Consider the following 13,339-nt stretch of genomic DNA (forward strand, 5'->3'; position numbering starts at 1 on the left):
TAATTTCTCAGTGCACTACACAGTATTGGAATTGAAATTGCTCAACCGTAGATGTATGTGGGTAGAATATGTGAGATGTCTCCTGTGTACCTGTTTGGAGGTTATGGGGGCTTGCTGTGGTAGAGGCAGGGGGTCTAGAAAGATTGTTCTTGCTCTTCCATGCCCAGCCCTGTTCCTCTGACCCAGGACAGCGCCACACCCCATGAGAGCTAGCCTAGTGGTGCTGAATCAGCATATGGAAAATATTTCACCAGTGTTTATTCTAAGCCTCATATAGGTCTATCTGCCAGTCATTGGGTGTGAGTGAGACATTCTTTAGGTCCAGGAACTGTTACATTCAATATGTCCCCCCTCCCATTAGTTGTTTAGTTTGGTGTAGCCAAGAGAGAAATATAGGCCAGTGGTGGGAAATAATTATCGCATGACATGACCCTCTCATCTTTGGTGGTCTATTTTAAGTGGATTTAGAAACAAGCCTAATCTTAGATGGAGATTATGGGTTTTATAAATTGAGAATGTAACCAGTAAATTAACATGAGACATTTTGACATTTAATACATTACCTTGTGTTGATGGGTCCACTCCCCTCTTGTTGAAAGGTGAGTGACTGAAAACTACTATTAAGGCCAAGCAACATTTAGTAAAAAATAGATTTTTGACCGAACATGTTGAGTGATGCAGACCAGCGTAAAGTCTGAAGGAACATTCAATAAGGGGCCAGTGTAGTACATGCAAGAGTCCGCATAATTAAGAAAACAAAAGCAGTGATTGATGTTTATCCAATACTGTGGCTTCATTTATTATTTTCTTTGCACACTTTCTTGGCTGATTGCAAGCACCAACATATTTTGGGTTTAGACATCTTTCTTTTTCCACTGCACAACATAAACATTATAATTAAAGCTGGAATCCTTAATGGTGGAACTGCCACATCCGTTTGCGATATTACAACAACAAAAAACGAACACTGTTTTTTCCCCAACAGACATCATTGCACCTGCGATAGAAGAGCATAACTTGTTTAACCATGCTGTCCGACTCTCCTTAGCTTCTGCGGATTCCATCTCTATGAGTGATTTAAAAACCCTGTGCTTAATGAATAATTGAACAAAAATTACAACTGATACACATCAGCATGTTAAAAACAGTGGCAAAATTAACAAGAGATTAAGACATTATCAAACAAAAACAAGTCTACAAATCTGGTATGATGCTCCTTCTACATACAAGCATGAGAATGCCCAGGAATCTTTGTTACGTCTTCAAATCAAAAACAACATCCGAGGAGCAATATCCAAACACCAGAAATTGGAAAATTGTACTATATCAGTAATGCTTTTAAATCCCTTTCAAAGTCGCTGTTAGAAGACTATAGAAACAACCAAACTGTATTGATTTCCATGATAGTTTTGTAAAAGTGCCATTTGATATATAAAACAAGAATAAATGCATCTTTGGAGAAAATGACCTGTTTGAGTATATAAAAGCTGGAGTAATGTGGCAAGTATGTCTCTGAGCTGCCTTCTAAGGGAGCAGTGTTGCATATTGTTGGCAACTCACAGACTCACTTAGCAAAATAAAACATCCTATCGTGGCCCTCTCAGACTGCACAAGTGAGCAAACTGCTATGATCCTTCATATGCACTAGCTTCTACATTATATTTCTGATTTCATTATGTATTGTTACGGTTATAGGTAAGCATTGCATTGTAAATTTATCAAATTGCACACTTGCTGTAACTACACCCTACTTTGCAATGTCTCCATAGCTCCAAACATGTCAGGTAGAGGCAAAAGCACCAATCAGAGACAGCATGAGACAGGGCAGTGGCCCATCACTGACAATGTAGATAAGAACTCTCTCCATGCTGAAAGATCCTGAAAGCTGTTCCACTCCACAACACACATTGACATACAGGAAAATAACCTCCAACTAAGCTCTAGTATTATTATTTAACAACAAATAGATTTTCCAGAGAAGAGGATTCCTTTAGAGGTCAAATCAACACTTTACAACAACAACAAAAAGTGGAGGATACTTTATTTTTTTTTAAAAGGCGGTCTCCCAACAGGACACCACTGAACTTGGCTGACTGTCTGTCTATGCTGTTCAAGTTTAGAGGATGACTTTCCTATTTCCTTTACTGTGACTGGAGATCACACTTTTTCAGGTTGAAACTGATTTCAGAAAGCCACTCTCATAACCAGGATTGTCACAGCTGCATAACAGTTATACAGCTTAGCTGTCCCACTGCAAAGCCCTTCAGGTGATAGATAAACCCTCAGTCAAACCTATGCATGAAGCCTACAGGTACTGGAAGAGTTGAACCTGCACCTACAAAATAAGCAATACACAGGAGTATGATTGCCATGAAGAGATTATAACAAATACTACTATCATAGAAATAAATTAGCGTCAAATCTAGGCCTAGGTTTTTGGCTTCTGTGGACCATAATTTGAGCTTTCTACTGAGGCTATTTGCATTCAGTCTCTCTCCTATTCAGGCCAGTTAACATTCAGGGTCAATACTTTTACGTTCAACCATGGACAACACTATGATTAACAATATATATATACAGAAATATGCAGAAATTAAGCTGGGCTAAAACAAAGGGGGTCTGAAGCGACCATACAGTGTACAAGGAAGAAAGTAAAATATATAAACTGAACAAAGAGAAACTCAAACCAAACACCCACACACAGTTGAAGTCGGAAGTTTACATACGCCTTAGCCAAATATTTTTAAACTCAGTTTTTCACAATTCCTGACATTTAATTCTAGTAAAAAATCCCTGTCTGAGGTCAGTTAGGTTCACCCCTTTATTCTAAGAAAGTGAAATGTCAAAATAATACAGAGAATGATTTATTCAGCTTTTATTTATTTAATCACATTCCCAGTGGGTCAGAAGGTCACATACACTCAATTAGTATTTGGTAGCATTGCCTTTAAATTGTTTAACTTGAGTCAAACATTTTGAGTAGCCTTCTACAAGCTTCCCACAATAAGTTGGGTGAATTTTGGCCCATTCCTCCTGACAGAGCTAGTGTAATTGAGTCAGGTTTGTAGGCCTCCTTGCTAGCACACACTTATTCAATTCTGCCCAAAAATGTTCTACAGGATTGAGGTCAGGGCTTTGTGATGGCCACTCCAATACCTTGACTTTGTTGTCCTTAAACCATTTTGCCACAACTTTGGAAGTATGCTTGCGGTCATTGTCCATTTGGAAGACCAAGCTATAACTTCCTGATTAATGTCTTGCGATGTTGCTTCAATATATCCACATAAATTTCCATCCTCATGATGCCATCTATTTTGTGAAGTGCACCTGTTCCTCCTGCAGCAAAGAACCCCCACAACATGATGCTGCCACCCCCGTGCTTCACGGTTGGGATGGTGTTCTTCGGCTTGCAAGCCTTCCCCGTTTTCCTCAAAACATAACGATGGTCATTATGACCAAACAGTTCTATTTTTGTTTCATCAGACCAGAAGACATTTCTCCAAAGAGTACGATCTTTGTTCCCATGTGCAGTTGCAAACCGTAGTCTGGCTTTTTTATGGCGGTTTTGGAGCAGTGACTTCTTCCTTGCTGAGCGACCTTTCAGGTTATGTCAATATAGGACTAGTTTTACTGTGGACATAGATACTTCTGGACCTGTTTCCTCCAGCATCTTCACACGGTCATTTGCTGTTGTTCTGGGATTGATTTGCACTTTTTGCACCAAAGTACGTTAAATCTCTAGGAGACAGAACGCGTCTATTTCCTGACCGGAATGACGGCTGCGTGGTCCCATGATGTTGTACTTTTGTTTGTACAGATGAATGTGGTACCTTCAGTCATTTGGAAATTGCTCCCAAGGATGAACCAGACTTGTGGAGGTCTACAATTTTTTTTCTGAGGTCTTGGCTGATTTCTTTTGATTTTCCCAAGTAAAGAGGCACTGAGTTTGAAGGTAGGCCTTGAAATACATCCACAGGTACACCTCCAATTGACTCAAATGATGTAAATTAGCCTGTTTGTTATATCTGGAGTACTTCTCCTGTCCTATTCGGTGTCCTGTGTGAATCTAAGTGTGCGTTCTCTAATTCTCTCCTTCTCTCTTTCTTTCTCTCTCTCGGAGGACCTGAGCCCTAGGACCATGCCCCAGGACCACCTGACATGATGACTCCTTGCTGTCCCCAGTCCACCTGGCCATGCTGCTGTTCCAGTTTCAACTTCCACCTGACTGTGCTGCTGCTCCAGTTTCAACTGTTCTGCCTTATTATTATTCGACCATGCTGGTCATTTATGAACATTTGAACATCTTGGCCATGTTCTGTTATAATCTCCACCCGGCACAGCCAGAAGAGGACTGGCCACCCCACATAGCCTGGTTCCTCTCTAGGTTTCTTCCTAGGTTTTGGCCTTTCTAGGGAGTTTTTCCTAGCCACCGTGCTTCTACACCTGCATTGCTTGCTGTTTGGGGTTTTAGGCTGGGTTTCTGTACAGCATTTTGAGATATCAGCTGATGTACGAAGGGCTATATAAATACATTTGATTTGATTTGATTTTGTCAGAAGCTTCTAAAGCCATGACATAATTTTCTGGAATTTTCCAAGCTGTTTAAAGGCACAGTCAACATAATGTATGTAAACTTCTGACCCACTGGAATTGTGATACAGTGAATTATATGTGAAAAAATCTGTCTGTAAACAATTGCTGGAAAAATTCCTTGTGTCATACACAAAGTAGATGTCCTAAATGACTTGCCAAAACTATAGGTTGTTAACAAGAAATGTGTGGAGTGGTTGAAAAAAAAAAGAGTTTTAATGACTCCAACCTAAGTGTATGTAAACTTCTGACTTCAACTGTATATTCATGAAAAGATCCAAACAGGTGATAGTAACATGGCCAGCCCTATAAATCTGTGCTTTTGCATATCTCTCTTGTCCAGAGGTCGACTCATGCATTTTAAAGCTGTGGTAGATGGGTGAGAACAGTGCCTACACTGGTCTTGCTCCACACACTAGGTTCTACTGTCAAGGTACAGTTGACATCTGTAGACGTCTGAGACGAGACATCAGTCTGGTCGCCTGCATATCAGAAAGGGAATGCAACTGCTACAAAACATGAAGTAACATCAATTAACCAATCTATGCTCTTGCTGCATGTGATTACTAGCAAATGTTATGACTACACAAAAAAACACATAATATTTCAAAGCATTTCATTGGTCTATCGTCGTAGGAGTGTACTAGCTATTGAAGAGTGATCTTGACCTGCGCTACTCTAACATTGTCCTGGAAAGGTAAGACTTACTTTCCATCAACCACAAAAAGTTTGAACTTCATGTTGGTGGAATATACATTTCCATAAAGTTATTTTTTCTCTCATCAGTGGCGTGTAGACCTACCTACCTAGATCAGCTCACTCTATGTGGTGCTAATAGAATGAGAGACCTCTATACTCTAGGGAGGAAACCCAGTTCAACATACTAACTAGTAACACCAGATTAATGGGAGTTCAACCAACATCTCGTACAAAAAAAATGAACAGTATACATGCATGCAAAACTGTGCATGTTGGTAGCAGTCTCATCACGTACTGTGAGAGGAAACCGTGTCCAGTGTTTTATGGCACAATCTCCATCTTTATGAACAAAATTCCTGCTCACACCAAGGAGGAAAACAGATGGAGCTGAATTGAAGGGAGTCAACTGGCTTGCGTAGCAATGTCATAAGCATCTATAATCCCCCCAGTCTAATAGCCTTTGGCTGGTAAACAGGAATGAAAGCTTTAAGCTTCTTACTTCTACACTCAGTGGTTAGGGAACCAACCGCTGGATGGATCGCCGTAGATCAGCGTCAACGATCCATGCTACACTTTTAGAGACGGCTGTGAAGGAAATTAGGGAGGAGAAAGTGGGAATTGTCCACTTAAACACTAGAGGGTTTGGTCTTAAAGCTTCGGCAGCCATCTCCACTGAGCATCTGTCCAATGAATCCTATGTTGTCCCTTTGCAGCGCACAGCGGAGACCCATCCAATCAACTGCCCTTTTCCAAACCTTCAGAAACACCATACTGCACTGTAATCACTGGTCTCTAAAATGCTGGTTTCTTTACCAGATCACAAAAAAACCACCATCAGAGGCTCAGACGACAAAATAAAAAAGAAGTGCTGACGATGATGACACACATAGGTAAAAAGGATTTAAATAGAAAAAGAGCTTGGGCTCTGGTTGGAGACGTGCTTTTTCATTGAGAACCTCCAACACCCAAAGAACACCAACTTCAAATCTTCCCACCTTTGACCTCATACTATAGTCTCGTCTGCTGTTTTTTTCAGCAGCTTGGTGGAGAGCAAGGAATGCTGGTTAGAATGCCGCCCCTTTGCATCGGGAAGGAGGAGGCGTACTTTCTGATGGGTTCGTCTCCACTCAGAGTAGAGCTGACAGTGGTAGCGGAATGATACCTGCAGGAGAGAAGGGTAGAGAAGAGGATAGACTAGAGAATATTGGTGTTCATCCAAGCTATAAACAAAGTTAAGGTTAGGATTTGGGGAGGGCAGCTGATCCTAGATCTGTGCCTACTCACCAGAGTCCAGAGGACGTAGATTGTGAAAAGGGCGATGGTGAGGGCGATGAGGCCCAAGGCCTCCAGTCTGCTGTTGAAGTGCAGGTGATCTTGGGCTCCCCTCAGACACAGCCAGCCAGAGATGGCTGCCAGGGGCGTGATTAATAGGAAGCACACCATGTCACAGAACAATGTGCGCTTCTCGTTACGAGGGCCCGGGTCCCGCAGCCACTGTGGAAAGAGAAGCGAGGACAGAGAAGAAAGAGAAATGTGTACTGAGCCTACATGAGCACTGAGTATGCACATGCACTATAGCCAAAACAGGGGACACTGGAGGACTCTGCTTTTCTTCTTCTTCAGGATTAGGTTTATTGAGATACCCATTAGTAGATCAAGGGTTAAACTTCCTGGGTTTCTTCATCATTCATTACATAAACACATGATGGCACATAACAAAAAAATAACAAAGAATCCCTAACCCTCCCAAACTACATTTCTGTTGACATATTCAGGATGTAATATACAACTAAGTCAACAGATCTACATGTTGGTGACCCATGAGCAAGGCCAGAAATTCTATTTCAACACATAAGTATTGCAGCTACCTACAAACACAATTTTTGCATTGAGGAATCTACGCAAGCAGAAAGAGAAAAAAAAGTGAATCATGCTCATGTGTTTTGACATAACATAAGCACAACCACACACACAGAGGCAGGCAGAGGAGAACAGACAAGCTAAAGGCATTGACCTTTGTTACCTCTGTGAGGGGCTTGGGCCTGCGCTCAATGGTGAACTCTGTGTGGCACAGCTCACAGTAGCTGGTGTTGGAGGAGGAGAGCCACTTCTCCAGGCAGCTCTTATGCACCGTGCCCAGAGTCCCTGTGCAGTTGCAGGGGGACAGAAGCCCCTCACCGTTGGCCCCCTCGTGGCAGATCCGGCAAATTGGCCCATCGCTGGAGGAAACAGGAAGAGAGAGGTCCTGAACAGGGTACTCTGACTGGGTTTACTTACTACAGCTTGCCGGATGCCACTTGGGCTAACATGTCACAGTCTTAACAGCTAAGCTAATTCTCATACATACCGAGGACAACTGTGAGAGCGAGACATTATCTTTCTGGTAACACCCACACTCTGACACATACTCGCATACACTTTCACGGGTTCCAGATATAACTAGGATTACTACTATAAAAGCCTGTTGGAAAGCCCTGAATATTTCATAAATGCTTAATTCTGAAAGTAAGAATGTGTTCAGGAGTTTTCAGTCATAGTACCTCTGTGTGCTCAAAGGTTTGATGACGGTGGAGAGCAGCCGCCCATCTTTGGCTGTGACCTGGGTGACATACTGCGCTCTGCAGTTATCCGACTCCTCCACGCTTTTGGACAGGCCAGTGTTGCCAGTGCAGTCGCATAGGGAGCCCGGGAGGTGGCAACAATCCCCCGTCGTCATGGTTACACCGTCCAGGGGTCAAATGTCAGGGGTCAAAGGGATTATGGGGGAGTAGACTCAGCTAGGCCCAACGACTGAAGAGCGATAGGATGGAGTTAGGACCTCATTCACCATACAATACACTACAGGTTACTTTACAGAACTTATTATGAGACTAACAGTGAGAGTTATAATATATACACTACCGGTCCAAAGTTTCAGAACACCTACTCATTCAAGGGTTTTTCTTTATTTTTACTATTTTATACATTGTAGAATAATAGTGAAGACATCACCACTATGAAATAACACGTATGGAATCATGTAGTAACCAAAAGAAGTGTTAAACAAATCAAAATGTGTTTTATATTTGAGATTCTTTAAATAGGCACCCTTTGCCTTGATGACTGCTTTGCACACGCATGCAATTCTCTCAACCAGCTTCACCTGGAATGCTTTTCCAACAGTCTTGAAAGAGTTCCCACATATACTGAACACCCGTTGCCTGCTTTTCCTATAACTCTGCGGTCCGACTCATCCCAAACCATCACAATTTGGTTGAGGTCGGGAGATTGTGGAGGCCAGGTCATCTGATGCAGCACTCCATCACTCTCCTTCTTGGTCAAATATAACTTACACAGCCTGGAGGTGTGTTGAATCATTGTCCTGTTGAAAAACAAATGATAGTCCCACTAAGCCCAAACCAGATGGGGCGGAAGGTAGCCTAGTGGTTAGAGTGTTGGACTAGTAACCAAAAGGTTGCAAGATTGAATCCCTGAGCTGACAAGGTAAAAAAAATTCAGTCGTTCTGCCCCTGAACAAGGTAGTTAACCCACTGTTCCTAGGCCGTCATTGAAAATAAGAGTTTGTTCTTAATGTTCTTAACTGACTTGCCTAGTTAAATAAAGGTGAAATATTTTTTTATTTAAATGCTGTGGTAGCCATGCTTAGTTAAGTGTGCTTTGAATTGTAAATAAATCACAGAGTGTCACCAGTAAAGCACCCCTGCCACGATTGAATGGACCAAGGTGAGCGTACATTTTTCTTTATTTGCAAATGTCGCCAACAAAACAATAATACAATGAAAATGAACTACCCACAACTACCAAAAGGAAAAAAGGCTGCCTAAGTGTGATTCCCAATCAGAGACAACGATAGACAGCTGTCCCTGATTGAGAACCATACCCCGGCAAAACATAGAAACAAACAACATAGAATGCCCACCCCAAATCACACCCGGACCTAACCAAATAGAGAAATAAAATGTCTCTCTAAGGTCAGGGCGTGACACCCCCAACACCATAACATGCTTTCCTCCTTCATGCTTTAAGGTGGGAAATACACATGTGGAGATCGTCCGTTCATCCACACAGCGTCTCACAAAGACATGGCGGTTGGAACAAAAAATCTCAAAATTTGGACTCGAGACCAAAGAACAAATGTCCATCGCTCGTGTTTCTTGGCCCAAGCAAGTCTCTTCTTCTTATTGGTGTCATTTAGTAGTGGTTTCTTTGCAGCAATTCTACCATGAAGGCCTGATTCACACAGTCTCCTCTGAACAGTTGATGTTGCAATGTGTCTGTTACTTGAACTCTGTGAAGCATTTATTTGGGCTGCAATTTCTGAGGCTGGTAACTCTAATGAACTTATCCTTTGCAGCATAGGTAAGTCTGAGTCATCCTTTCCTGTGGTGGTCCTCATGAGAACCAGTCTCAACATAGAGCTTGATGGTTTTTGCAACTGCACTAGAATAAACTTTCAAAGTTCTTCAAATTTTCCGTATTGACTGACCTTCATGTCGTAAATAGTTTCTCTTTGCTTACTTGAGCTGTTCTTGTCATAATACAGACTTGTTATTTTGCCAAATAGGGCAATCTTGTGTATACCATGCCAACATTGTCACAACACAAGAAATTCCACAAATTAACTTTTAACAAGGCACACCTAATATTTGAAATGCATTCCAGGTGACTACCTCATGAAGCTGGTTGAGAGAATGCCAAGAGTGCGCAAAGCTGTCATCAAGGCAAAGGCTGGCTACTTTGAAGAACCTCAAATATAAAATATAATTTGATATGTTTAAAACTTTTTGGGTTACCAAATGATTCCATGTGTTATTTCATAGTGGTGATGTCTTCACTATTATTCTACAATGTAGAAAATAGTAAAAATAAAGAAAAAGCCTTGAATGAGTAGGTGTTCTAAAACTTTTGAACGGTAGTGTATAATAATAATTTTCTTTGACCAACATTAGAACACTGAGCTGTATGAGGCCTAAATGATGGCAACATGAAATAGAATCTAAACATTTTTCAAAACAGTGATCTTTTTTTTTTTTTTAATATAGGGGGGAAAATAATGATCTTCTTGTCTGAAAATTCAGTTGAGCCAATTTGCCAAAATACAACACAGCTACTTCTAAAGGGCAACCTCTGTATGAGCAGCAGGGCACGGAGACACCTGAAACCCCACCTCTTTAAGGAATACCTAGGATAGGATAAAGTAATCCTTCTCACCCCCCTTAAAAGATTTAGATGCACTATTGTAAAGTGGCTGCTCCACTGGATGTCATAAGGTGAATGCACCAATTTGTAAGTCGCTCTGGATAAGAGCGTCTGCTAAATGACTTAAATGTAATGTAAATGTAGAGTGATAAACAGCTGTCATCATACAGTGCATTCAGAAAGTATTCAGACCTCTTCCACTTTTTTCACATTTTGTTACGTTACAGACTTATTCTAAAATGGATTAAATAAAACAAATTTACTCATCAATCTACACACAATAACCCATAATGACAAAGCAAAAATGTTTGCAAATGGATTAAAAATAAAAAAACAGAAATACTTTATTTACATAAGTATTAAGAACCTTTGCTATGAGACTCGAAATTGAGCTCAGGTGCATCCTGTTTCCATTGATCATCCTTGAGCTGTTTCTACAACTTGATTGGAGTCCACCTGTGGTAAATTCAATTGATTGGACGTGATTTGGGAAGGCACACACCTGTCAATATAAGTTTCCACAGTTGAGAGTGCACGTCAGAGCAAAAACCAAGCCATAAGGTTGAAAGAATTGTCAAATCTGGGGAAGAGTACCAAAATAAATGTCTGCAGTGTCCAAGGTCCCCAAGAACACAGTGGCCTCCATCATTCTTTAACAGAAGAAGTTTGGAACCACCAAGACTCTTCCTAGAGCTGGCTGCCTGGCCAAAATGAGCAATTGGGGGAGAAGGGCCATGGTCAGGGAGGTGACCAAGAACCCAATGGTCACTCTGAAAGAGCTCCTCTGTGGAGATGGGAGAACCTTCCAGAAGGACAACCATCTCTGCAGCCCTCCACCAATCAGTCCTTTATGGTAGAGTGGCCAGACAGAAGCCACTCCTCAGTAAAAGGCACATAACAGCCGCTTGGAGTTTGCCAAAAGGCACCTAAAGGACTCTCAGACCATGAGAAACAGGACAAGCCTCTGAATGTCCTTGAGTGGCCAAGCCAGAGCCTGGATGAGAACCCAATCGAACATCTCCCTAGAGACCTAAAAATAGCAGTGAAGCGACACTCCCCATCCAACCAGACAGAGCTCAAGAGGATCTGCAGAGAAGAATGGGAGAAACTCCCCAAAATACAGGTGTGCCAAGCTTGTAATGTCATAACCAAGAAGACGCTGGGCTGTAATCGCTGCCAAAAGTGCTTCATTAATACTAGGTTTTGAATACTTACGTACATGTGATCAGTTATTTAATTTAATACATTAGCAAACATTTCTAAACCTGTTTTTTCTTTGTCATTATGGAGTATTGTGTGTAGAGTATTTTCTCAATTTTAGAGTAAGGCTGTAATGTGGAAAAAGTCAAGGGGTCTGAATACTTTACAAATGCACTGTAGCTATCCTCACCCAAATAGGCTCGCTGTCTGTATGGGATGAGTCTTCACTACTAAGAAATGCACTGACATGACCAAATTAGAGTTGGAGTATTCAAGTCTAACAAATAGCAATCAATTTTTTTTGTAAATATCAGGAATAATAATCCTGATTTGATAAATCAATTAGTGTTTACTACAAACAAACCGAGCTAGGAACATAATGCTTGGTGTCGAATCCCGACAACACTGAAATACAGACACAAACCCCCGACAGGACACATCTGGATCATTTGGTCAACCAGCTGTTTAACTTGCTACAGTAGCTTGCTAGCGCAATATAGACCACACTAGATACCATACTGCTTGCTACATGGAAAATGACGATTATGATAGCATGTGTTCACATCAGTATCGTTGATTTAAGCTAATGCCTTATAACGTTACTATGAAAATTGTCTAACGTTATTCGGTTAGCTTTATCATGTTAGCTAGCCAGTTAGCTATTTATGTTAGCCAGCCGATCGAAACGATAGAAAAAAATGTATTACTCACAGCATTCCTCCTTTTTTCATTTTAACATGTAATATGTGGCGTTGTCAATATATAAAATACTCATTGATAATTCCTTTCGGCCAGCTAAGTATCTTTGCCAGTTATCGTCTTGCTGACAAACGACAACAATAGCATTTTCTTTGGTAGCCTCCTCACGGTCGTCACACAGCCACAAAGTCATAAACCCCGCCTATTCTACAATTTATTTTCTTAAAATAAGATTTTAAACCTCATCTTAACCACTGCTAAATGTATACATAATCCTAACCTTAAATTAAGCATATTTTAGTTCTGGATTTTGAAAATATAGCCAATTTTGACTTCAAGGCTGTGGTAACTAGTGGAAACCCTCCACAGACGGCGTTTCCGCTCAACAATACAGGGTGCGTTTGTAAATAAACTTTGGAGTGCCAGAGAGCGCTCTGGGCGTTCAGTGTTGTCAGATTGTCGGTTCGGAAATTCAGAGCTCGCACTGGACGCTCAGGCCTGAGGAGTAGGGTTGATCCGAGCGTCCTGACCTCAACGGCAATCAAGCACCCAAGCTAACTGGCTAACGTTGGCTAGCTTGCAAGCTACTTCCAGACACATGAAAGAACACCTCTCTGACAATTCCCCATAAAGAATGTATTTATTTATCTTGCTCCTTTGCACCCCAGTATCTCTACTTGCACATCCATCTTCTGCACATCTACAATTCCAGTGTTTCAATTGCTATATTGTAATTACTTCGCCACCATTGCCTATTTTATTGCCTTAACTCCCTTATCTTACCTCGTTTGCACTCACTACATAGACATTGTTTTATTTTGTTCCGCTGTAATTATTGACTGTTTTGTTAATTCTATGTGTAACTCTGTTGTATGGGTCGAATTGCTATGCTTTATCTTGGCCAGGTCGCAGTTGCAAATTAGAACTTGTTCTCAACTAGCCTACCTGGTTA

The 13,339-nt window shown here is 41.3% G+C and overlaps 1 protein-coding gene across 1 annotated transcript; it reads right to left on the bottom strand.

Moving 5' to 3' along the window:
- Positions 1–768: 768 nt before the first annotated feature.
- LOC115109236 (E3 ubiquitin-protein ligase MARCHF2-like) lies at positions 769–12,755 on the bottom strand. The gene is made up of 5 exons (XM_029633928.2): positions 12,400–12,755; positions 7,830–8,079; positions 7,313–7,508; positions 6,574–6,783; positions 769–6,451 (listed from the first exon to the last, which is right to left on the bottom strand). Exons 2-5 carry the CDS (start codon positions 8,003–8,005, stop codon positions 6,293–6,295), a joined length of 741 nt encoding a protein of 246 aa, XP_029489788.1. The 5' UTR covers positions 8,006–8,079; positions 12,400–12,755; the 3' UTR covers positions 769–6,292.
- Positions 12,756–13,339: the final 584 nt, after the last annotated feature.

Source organism: Oncorhynchus nerka, linkage group LG25 (assembly GCF_034236695.1).
Source record: "Oncorhynchus nerka isolate Pitt River linkage group LG25, Oner_Uvic_2.0, whole genome shotgun sequence".
In the NCBI taxonomy this organism is placed as follows: domain Eukaryota; kingdom Metazoa; phylum Chordata; class Actinopteri; order Salmoniformes; family Salmonidae; genus Oncorhynchus; species Oncorhynchus nerka.

Coding starts and splice junctions, on each gene's coding strand:
- LOC115109236 (XM_029633928.2), bottom strand. CDS start 8,005: ATGACGACGGGGGATTGTTGCCACCTCCCGGGCTCCCTATGCGACTGC. Junction 6,784..7,312: donor GGCCCAAGCCCCTCACAGAG/GTAACAAAGGTC, acceptor CTCTTTCCACAG/TGGCTGCGGGACCCGGGCCC. Junction 6,452..6,573: donor TCTACGTCCTCTGGACTCTG/GTGAGTAGGCAC, acceptor TCTCTCCTGCAG/GTATCATTCCGCTACCACTG.